Source organism: Stegodyphus dumicola, chromosome 1, assembly GCF_044657685.1.
Source record: "Stegodyphus dumicola isolate Sdum_Otavi_A_Nest chromosome 1, ASM4465768v1".
Classification (NCBI taxonomy): Eukaryota; Metazoa; Arthropoda; class Arachnida; order Araneae; family Eresidae; genus Stegodyphus; species Stegodyphus dumicola.
This window is the reverse complement of record NC_140768.1, coordinates 296,244,104-296,255,168: the sequence shown is the minus strand read 5'-3', so window position 1 is coordinate 296,255,168 and position 11,065 is coordinate 296,244,104. Positions and strand designations below refer to the sequence as shown.

At 31.2% G+C, this 11,065-nt stretch overlaps 1 protein-coding gene across 6 annotated transcripts in view; it reads right to left on the bottom strand.

Moving 5' to 3' along the window:
* Window positions 1–653: 653 nt before the first annotated feature.
* The window catches only part of Usp16-45 (ubiquitin specific protease 16/45), a 108,904-nt gene continuing 98,492 nt past the window's right edge, over window positions 654–11,065 (bottom strand). For 5 of the 6 annotated variants that reach the window (XM_085808738.1, XM_085808741.1, XM_085808745.1 and 2 more), the window contains 2 exons: window positions 3,280–3,366; window positions 654–1,014 (listed from right to left, as the gene is read on the bottom strand). In XM_085808738.1, the coding sequence (XP_085664864.1) occupies window positions 664–1,014; window positions 3,280–3,366 (438 nt within the window). In that variant the 3' untranslated portion in view covers window positions 654–663. The remainder of the gene's footprint in view (window positions 1,015–3,279; window positions 3,367–11,065) is intronic. The other variant, XM_085808756.1, reaches the window with a different exon arrangement.

Here is an 11,065-nt window from a genome sequence, read left to right as displayed (position 1 = left end):
CTTAGAGATTATACAAGTCCCGAATAAATAAATTCCCTGCAGTGTCAGTGCCATCTGGTTTCTTCTTAAATTCTACATTTTTCCTCCATTGATTCCCACATATACTAAAGGTTTATTAAAACAACAAATAAGTTTTTAATTGAAATAGCACTAAATGTAATCTTTTAACCTATATCATTTACAAAATCTATTTTTTGCATAGAATAAAAAAATTCCATTAAATCCCTCCTCGTCAATATATGCAATGCTTCACAGCTGCAACTGCCAAATTACTGATCATGCACATTTATATACTAACAAATGATTTGTGTTTCTTCAACATGGAGATCTTTTATTAGTGTTGATGTAAAATTATCCTACACAACCCTCCACATTCTTTACTTTGGAAAAAAAAAAAAAAAAAAATCTACTGCGGATGTATGAAGCATTAAGCATATGCTAAAGCAAGATGCTACTCTTGAAATCTAGAAACAAAGCAGTGATCTGGATAAGATGTGCAGTATCTGGATTTTTGACTTTGTACAGTATATACAATATGCAATCAAAATAACTGAAACTAAAGTATAAAAATAGCATACTTAATATTTTATCTTTGAAATTTTTATTAAACTTTAAATGTATAAGTTGTTTAGAATGCAAATAAACAAAAGCCATAATTCAAAATTATTTTATTCTTTCATAAAATATTAAATAAGCTTGACATTTTAGAACTTGAGCTTCACTCACTTCTTTAACATGATTGTCACTTATATAATACCACTGTCTAGATTCAGAGCAATTTATTTCCTCAGAACATTCACTCTGTAAAGAATTAATTCTGGAAAATTTGTGTAGTAATTGTTCTAAATCACACTGTGCTAAAGGCCAGCGACTGATGAATGTTTGAGATAATGTCCTTTCGCTGATTTTAACATAAGCTGCATAATGACCACTTGTAAGACGACCACTGTGTTCAACAATACCGTATAATTTATATAAAATTTCATCTTTGGCAGAAACCATATGTGGAAGAATCTGGAAAGAAAAATCACTATTAGATGCCAACTTGTTTTATAAATAAATGAATTACACATGAGTAACTGAATATTAAGATAAAATATAATGGCAGCTTCAAAATACAATGAATTTTCAGCATATCTCCCCAAAGATTCAAACTTATGCCAAATAAATGTAAACTCAATGGGAAATGGCAGTTAAGATACTGGAAAAGTTGGACTTAAGTAAATTAGAGAAATTCACACACAAATGAAATTTCCTCAGTTCTAAAATCTAGCAGAGATGAGATGACAAAAATTTTTTTTACAAAAAACAAAAGAACTCATTATTGAATTGTCTATGCCATAACAGAAAAATGAAAACTTAGGCTGCTTTTATAGCAATAAGCTACAGTATTTTCAAAACAGATTTTATGTGACAAATGACAATCCCCATTTTGTTTTTACAGAAAAAACTTTAGTTCAAAGATTTTGAAAATACCATAGAAGTTATTCAGCTAAATGAAAATGTCTGCAGTGATGACCTGTATGAGGAGTTCAGCAACCATCAAGATTACCTATACAGCACTGTAAGCAAAGATGGTGATGATATAGTAATCTGGCTTGCATTTTCTTCTGTGCCTAAGCATGATGTACCAAATATTTCCAATCTGGTAGGACTTTTGTTTAGCATTACTGACTGAAATACTTTTATGGAGTGAACCTTTCCATTCATGAAAAGTAAGTGACCAAAGAAACAGATTCACCACAGATTTAATCATGGCAGAACTCCAGATGACAAAGAAAGTAAATCCAATTAAGAAGTTTACAAATTTACAAAGGTTAATGTTCATTTATTAAGTGCTAAGAGTTCAATGAAATACAATTGATAATATCTGATTGACCAGCCCTTGAAAGTTATAAATATGTACTAGTTAACATTTGTGTTTTCTATAAATATGTGCTATATAATACTTGTTGCATTCTATAAATGTGTAGTAGCATATATAATACAATGACTAGTAGATTAGTCATGCTATTTCCAAAATTATTTTGTAAGTTATGGAATAAATTATGTAGTGTGTCAATATACACATATTTTACAAATTCTGGCAACTCTTCTAGCATGGCTAGCAATAACTACTACAACACACCTTGACAATGAAAGAAAAAGGCTTTGGATATGTCAATCCATGCTATTTTCAAACATTAACAAAGTTCATCTGTTGTAGCCGTCGGTGCTACATGCCAAGCCATTCATTTGCAAATCACTTATCAGACATGTTTAATGGGCAACATATAGGCAGAATGGATGGGTCAAGGCAGTAGTGTGACCAAGTGTGCAATGAAGAATTGCAGAATATTTATACCATATGCAATTGTGCACTGTCCTGTTAAAATTTAAGCAAGCCTTGAAGGTAAAGGTCAGATCCAAAAACTTCAAAGATGCAAAAACAGCTGTTGGCACTGTTACATCTCTAATATTTTGGCAAATATTTAATAATTTTGGAAATATCATGACTTATACATATAGTATAACTAATATTTTGGCAATGTATTATGTGGATGCAGAAATAAGATCCAAAAGTACCCCCAAACATAACTTCAAGTGATGGACTGGTATAACAATTCATAATTAAAATATCATGTCTGCCTCCATGGTGCTGCCAGAGGCAGATACTTCATTATAATGCTATAAGCAGAATTGAGATTCATCTGAAAAGATGATGTAATGTTGTTTATTTGTAAACATCTGCTATTCAATGCACTACTGCAGCCACATATATCTGTGGTATAGAGTCAACAGAAATTGCAGCAATGAATACCTCACACAGATTCTTTTTTTCTGTAGACAATGTTTAATGGTACATTACTGACATAGGTTGCTGTGCAACACACCTTAATTCTAGTAGTAGGGTTCTTGATGTTACTGTGCCATCTATTATTGCCAAGCATGCAAATGCCTTTCTCTCATTCGGTGGTATGATAAAGCTGATGCAATTGTTCTCATTAGTCGGTTCTGTACATTCTTCCTACATCCAATAATTCCTTATTTGCATCACTGTAGCTTAATTTCATCCAATACAAGCATCAAATTCTCACAAAAATAACCCCAAATTTTCCTTTTGTCTAACTCAGAAACGAGTCCGAAGGACTGTATCCTTCTTTTTTACAGAGACACACTAAAGCTTCTTACATAAATTAACAACAGAAAACATAATTTCAGTACTCAAAACCATAGTGTTTTGTTTGGTTGACCAGTAATGTAACACTTTTAAGAAAGTAATAAAAATAGCCATATTACCATACATGCAGAGCTACAGAATGGAGCAATGTCGAGTATTAGAGGAAATTCTACAAATCTGTTGACTTTCCTCAGACTCATTCCCACCTAAAAACAAACATATTTGTTACACATAATCAACAAAAACACACATTTAAATTTTTCAATCATGCAAAGCAATTTAGTGCAATACAATCAATATTGCAATAACTTAGGTAGAGATTTCTTTTTAAACAGTTTATTTCAAAAGAGTTACACACAGGTTAATGTAATGTCACTTAGTAAACTGCTATAAAATAGCTAATATCAAGGAACTGAGTAACTACAATAATTAAGGCTTTCATAAAACAAGCAGTCATCTAATTCTGTCTTTCAAACATTACGAACGGAAAACACTTCTTATTTCTGTTGATAGCTACCAAAAGAAATCATGCATTTTATTAAATTGGTTTACAGTTTGCTATACAGTCAAAAGTCGTTAATTCGGACACCCATAATCCGGAATGATCTATAATCCGGACCTCAAAGCTACAAACTTTCTGCGCATGCGTTGCGCTGACGGCGTAAGACCTTTACGGCTGCGAATTTGCGCGTGCGCAAAATACGTTTACGAATGCGTGTTTAATGTATAATGGACAGTATAAACTAAGCTCTAATTATCTATTTCAGTTAATCTTGCAGATTGCGTTGTTCCTTAATCTTCGAATTGGATCCGGCTTATTATTTTTTGCAGATTGTTAGAGCAATTTTATGAAAGTAAGCTTGAACTTTCGATTATGTCAAAGAGAATTTCTGATTTATATTTACTAATATGTAACGGATCTACAAAGTGAAAGTACGTTTCGGAGTCCATTAAACAAAAAGTGGAATTACTGTAAAAAATGGATAAAGGCATATCCTTTGTTTATCTAAACTTTAATGTTTGTTTATCTAAACTTAAACAAAAAGTGGAATTACTGTAAAAAATGGATAAAGGCATATCCTTTGTTTATCTAAACTTTAATGTTTGTTTATCTAAACTTTGTTTATCTTTAACGCCGCGGCGGGCGCGCAATGAATTGGAAGTTGATCTGTCAGCACTATCCTTATCTTCAGGGCAGATGTTTTTATTTTATTTGGCTTATAATTCCTTACTAAATGTAGTATTTCGTCTTGATGTACTCCGTCTTTGATATGATTTAAATCAAATTCCTCGTCAATATAATTCGCTTCCGATAGCGAAGAAAGTAACAGAGGTTATTGAAAATGAAAAAATTTCGATTGACAAATTAGTCGGTATTCTCGACACAGCAATTATAGGACTTGAACAGCGGAACTTTGTAACTAAACAAGAAATTATGTCTGTTTAATAGAATTAAAGAGAAAGTATTATCACATGAAACAAAGCAACTTAAACAACTTACATTAAAAGAAATGTTTAATAAAGTAAACAAATAAATATTAAGCCTTTTTTTTTTTTTGGTAAATTTTGATACCCTTTAGATCATAGTTGTTCTTTATTTCATAAATTACGGTTTCATATTTTTAATTTTATAATTTCTGCATGCCATCTTACGAGATTTAAACTGATGATCTATAATCCGGAAAAATCGATAATCCGGAATCGCCGAAGTCCCGACGAGTCCGGATTAACAACTTTTGACTGTATATGAATCTCCAGTCAATACACGTTTAAACATTAAACTTTTAAGTCTTGTTTAAAGTTTTATGAACTGTAAAGTGTAATGTTTATACCCCACAAAATAAATATATTAAAAAATTCTTTATGATAATATATAATAATTATATTTCCAACACTTATATCCTATTGCAACTAATAAAAAAAATATTAAACTTTGAAGCTTTAGATAACATTGTTTCTTTTTGCAGAACTATGTAAGACTCTACTTTTTTGTTTTCTAATATTTTTACAGGGGGGAGGGAAGAAAAGATAAAAATATAAACTTACTGAGACTAAATAATGCTCTGAGATGTAAAACACATAAATATTTCACAATAACATACTTATAATGTTGCATGAAAGATAGAAAAATTCAATAGCTTTAAGAAACAAATAAATAACAAAAAATTTAACATCTTTATGAGAGAATAATAAAAAAAAATATTTATATAAATGAAAAGGAAATATGCTTAATTTAAATTTTATTCAAAAGTTCTCCAGAATTAGGATCAGATATTCATTGACAAAAGAATTTACAGCTTTGAGTAAATATTTTCCAAGTGATTCACATGCATCAATATTTGTAATATGAAAACTGTGCTAAAGAATTTGGTAACATTTTAATTATTCAATTAAATTCTAAATATCTTTTTAATACTTTAGCAATTTTAGAAACAGGTTTGCTTTCCAGTAACTGAGTACTATGTTTCCTTGTCCTGATTGATAAAAAAGTTGTTTTCTATTATTAATTTTATTACTTTTCCACTAAAATTTTTAATTTATTCTGAAAACCATTCACATCATAATATAATTGTTAACTGTCTGTCTTATGAGCAACTAATAAATTCCCTATCATCTGAGCACAGAAGTTCAGTCTATCCATTGTGTTCATTAGTACTAACTTCTAGCTACCGCCTTTGAAGACTTTCTCTTCTTTTCCGTAAGATATTTTTTGCATGAAAAAATTTCAATCTCATATAAACAAGCTAAAAAAAATTAAATCTAAAATGAAAACTCAAAAACTAAAACTAAGTCTAAAAATGGATTTAATAATGTGTGGGATATTAAGGGATGACGAAGTCTCATCAGTGTCTCTTAATGAGTAAGTCTAAAACTGGAACTGCCCTCTCTCTTTGTTGTATAATAAACAAACAACAGATGGTATTATGACATCATTAAAAAGGATGGCTTAGATGGTGATGCTATTCATCCTCTAGTAATCCATATTCTGCATTGTTAAGGACACACCACTGCACTGCCAGATATGGAATAGGGAAACTGTTTCACTGTGAGAAGGACTTGATATCATTGACAGAAACTATCACTTCCCAATTAATTTAGAATTCAAATAAAAATCAGCATTATATTTGCAAATCTTCACAGGATTAGTTTCCATGGTTTTACCGAACCATCATCCTCAGCTGCCAAAGAGCAAATTAACAAGATAAAATATAGTGATTAGATAAGATAAGAATGGCTGGACAAAAGTTAAGCTACCGGTGCCATTTATTAATAAAACGAGAACTAAGACATAATTTCCTTAAGGGCTGAAGGCAAAAATAAATTGGAATTAGGGTTGTTCATTAGAACAGAAAGATTTTTTTGAATGTGAAACGCTTTTAGAAAATCTAATTCACCAATAGAAGATGTTTTTTGAATAATTTTGGCTTGAGAAAAATGGAAAGTGTGATTTTTGGACCAACAATGCTGGGCAATCGAGGATTTGTCAATTCCTCAGTTTGCTTGTAAAACTTATAAAACCACAGGAAGCCCCCTCAGTCCCATCCTGTCTGATAACTACATGCATTACTATGAATCAAATTTATTTGAAACTTTAAACTTCCCATTATGATTCCGCTAAGTAGACGATAGATACTTTTACCCTGTTTAACGGTAATAAAGATGATTTCAACAAAGTTCTTTCCACAGCGACTTCCACTGATCCTGCTATTCAGTTCACTTTTGAACTTCAGACATACAAATATCTTCTGTTACTTGAGATTCTGGTCACACGTTGTGGTATATCGAGAACTATTATTGTGGTATATCATAATTAGACTTAAAGCTGGCACAGTGCCAAGCATCGAAGCGTTCGCACTGGAATGTGAGTATCTATAGTTATGAGTAGATGTACATATAAGTGTGCATGCGTGTGATGATATTTTGTATATATAATAAAGTAGCATGTAGAGTAAAAAATCTGATGTGTACACCACATGACTTCCTTGTACGGAATATTAAATTATACGCATTTTTTCTTGTATTTCATTTAAACTTGTTGGATTGAATTAAATCTACTTCGCTGACAGCGCATAAACCACAATAGAATAAATGCATTTTTTAAAATTCACTCTAGTATTTGTTTACCATAGCGACACTCTGGCGTTAGATTCACTTAACAGTATTAATAATTATATAACAGTTAACTTATGAAATAATTATATAACATAAACTAAGTTAACTGTTATATAATCCAATAATTATATAACAGTTAACTTATATATTTCGTTCATATTATAACTCATAATGCACATAATTTATATCATTTAAAGAATAGAATTATCTAATCGTTGCCACATGTTCTATTCAAATACTATAATAAAGCTAGAATGATGTATAAAAGAAATTAAGCAAACAAAACAAAAAAGAAACAGTTTTTCACAGACGATTGAGTATTTCTCATTTAATTAATTCAGTTCTCACTTCGCGAGAAGGCAAAAATAAATAAAAACTCAAAATATCTATATTAAAAATTACGAAGTATATCTTAAACATTTATTTCCTCGAAAAAATTCCAGAAAGAATTAAGCATGATAGCATGATTTAATTGGCAATAATAAATGAATGTGTTATCTTTGTTGTTGCGAAGCTAAGTTTCTCTAGATTGGCAACAAATCCACTAGTCTTCTGTTTCAAATGTAAACATCAACGGCCGCCATAAAAAAAGGGCTTAGCGGCACTTAGACAACTTTAAATTGTTAATAATTCTAAAAATATTGCATACAGATTTACTACAGGCATACTTGCCAACCTATGACACTCAAAAATCAGGAGATTTTTTTAAGAAATCGGGAGATTTTTCACAATGTTAAAAAGACTTTTTAAATGATGAAAATATAGTTTTTAATAATGAATTAACTTTAAATAGTAACTAATTCTCAAATGCAAGCAACACAAAAATACCTTACACATAAAAAACATTTTTATTACTTGCATCGTTTAGGAAAACAAAAAACACTTTATACAGTTTTCGTACAAATGTTATAAACAGTGGCAGATTTTGGTTTGTTTAAGAAAGAAACTTATTAATTTTGTTCATAGCAATTGACACGTAGGCCTGCTTTGACTAATACAAGTTTTTCTAATGTGCCATTACATTAGAAATCACATGTGTCATCATAGTAGGTCTAAATTTAGTCCTCAGTTTCGCAACACTGAAAATCCTCTCACATTCTGCATTACTATGGGAAACTGTCAAGATGGCCAACATAATTCTAGACAGTTCACTATATTTTAAAATTCCATCAGCATCTTTAAGTTTTCCAATTAAATTCCACTGGGTGTCAATCCTAGCTGATTTTATAACTTCATCCAAGTTTTCTAATTGTAAACTGCTGTTATGCAGCTGTTGGAACTGTTTCAATTTTTCCTTCCTTTCAGAACTCCTTTCAAGATAATAATAAATATCAACAATGTGTTCACCCACATTTATTGGTAAAGAAGCTGCCCCTCTTTCAGCTGTGGCATAGTGGCAGGTTGTGCTCCAGTAAAAGGGCAGAGAACAGACATTCTGCATTAATAACTTTTTGGTCCTTTGTTTCTAAAGAAAAATTTAATTTTTCATTTTTTTCAAAACAACTCATGTTGTCCTTGTGTTTTTGTGTACGCACATGTTTGAGAACATCCGCCCTTCCACCATGCGAAATCGAAAAATCGCAACGACAGGCAGTCGCATCGCAAATTTATTTTTCCTTGAGGAAATAATGGAATGAAAGTCAACTGTGTACAATTTTTAAAACGTACATGAGTATTTCACCTTTTTTGCAGACGTAACAAAAGATGATAATTTCTAAAAATATTTCCCGAAGGCACGTGTACTCACACAACTCGGGACAAAATGACCGAATTAACTAAAGAACATCCAAATAACAGCTTGCTTTGTCCTCATTGGCTTGCCAGATGACATGTAGTGGAGCATGATGCCCATTGGAGAACTGGAGAACGACGTTTCTGGATACGTATATGCTCTCACTCACAAAGCAGAAATTATCTAATTTTGTTATGGTGTTTTTTGAATTTTACCTTTTAAATTTTCCTTAGTTACCAAAAGGTACCCTACAAGTTGACCATAACATATAAAATAAACTCAATTCAGCAATAAGATACTAGTAACAATAAAGTTGAAAATTTTGCGTTGTGTTTATTCCGGATTAACCCTTAAAATCCATTTGAGTAAAGACTGGTAAAAATCATGAACACACAAAATAAATTTAACCATTGAATGATCTAGAAAAACTTATTTATTTAACTATTAAAACAAATGACTGATATATCCATTAGTTAAAAAAAATCTAAATATATTTAACAAAAGTGGTACTATTGTTTTCACTCATCCAACATTTCTGAGTAATTACTTTGTCTTTTTATGTATAACATCCTTGTAGTTATTATTAAATTTAATATTGCAAAAACTGGTAAAAAAATTATACTATAAATTTAAGAACAATACCCTCCCCGGGGAGCAAAATAATAAAACAAATAAATTTAACAAGTTACACTTTCCACTTCAAAGCTAATTGCTCAATACAAAAATAATATTTCATAATATTGCACTCAATACCATCATTTAAACACTATTAAAGCAAATTTTTGACCTCTCTCTCTCTATTTTTTTTTGATTAATTAAATATGGTTTTACCGGATAAAGATATGTAGTGACAATTTACACTTTTACAAACAGTTTAGTACTGAGAGGAGCAAGAATGCTCTAATACAAGCATTATTGCTAATCAACCTCACCAATGAGTAATACAAACAAAAATTCAATTAAATAATTCCTGAAGAACTTCTTTCTCAAAACTATTAATTTAAGTTACCATAATTTTAATAAGGCTATAATTCTTTAGTCAATCTAATACTTTACTTCAACTCAAACAACAGAATTAAATTCCCTAACCGTTAACTATTAGAAAAGGGAGAAAAAAAAAAAAAAAAAAAAAAAAAAAACTTAGCTGAAACTTCACAGGAGCCTGGTTGGCGAGTAAGAGGCGGTGGAACTCCAAACCACTTTTCTTGAAACCAACTGTTAACACACCAAAAGAGACATTAAGAAAAAGTTCCTGTAGGCTATGGTCACGGAATTTCTTGAAATAGTAACTTAATTTTTTTTTTTTTTTTTTTGAGTTCCAAAAGTCTAATAGAAAAGTTCTTGGATGCTATAGGCAAGGAATGTCCTTAATTAGAAGCTTTAAAATTTTCTTGGAAAAAAACCGCACTGATATCTGTTGAAGAAATTTGTTGTCGAAAAAAAATCTTGACATTCTGGAGATAAGGACAGCATTCAGTTATCAACTAATATTTTCCTTTTTTTTTTTTCTTAGTAGGGAGCTTGAAGAAGGCACCAACTGGTCAACATTTTTAAGAGCTATTATCGATGCTTAAGTAATTAGCTATTGCAAATCATACTTTTTAAGAGCTATTATCGCTGCAGTAGGAATTCACCTTATAAAGATGCCGAACATTTTTCTCGGGCCGCGTGCCACGAGAAACGGCTACTGGAGCCAACATCATTAGAGTAATATCTGAAAGCCATGGCCTAACAATGACCCTTCAGAAATTTTCATCTCGAACATGGCTCCAGAAGAAAAATCAGCTGCCGGCTAGCTCCTACTTCACGGTAAGTGAAAACAGTCAAAAAAGTGTCCTCATCCCCCAAAACAACCCATTAAAAGGGAGGACGCTGGACTGCCAAATTGGCACAACTCACTCTTTGCCGAAAGTTAAAATAGTTGCAACAACAGCATTCCCTCATGTTAGCAAACTCGCCAAATCCACCACTTTGAAACCTCAACGGAAATTCTAAATCGCCAAACCCTCGCCAAAATAACCACGCCTTGTGGAAGGGGAAATCTGGTATTTCAACAACCC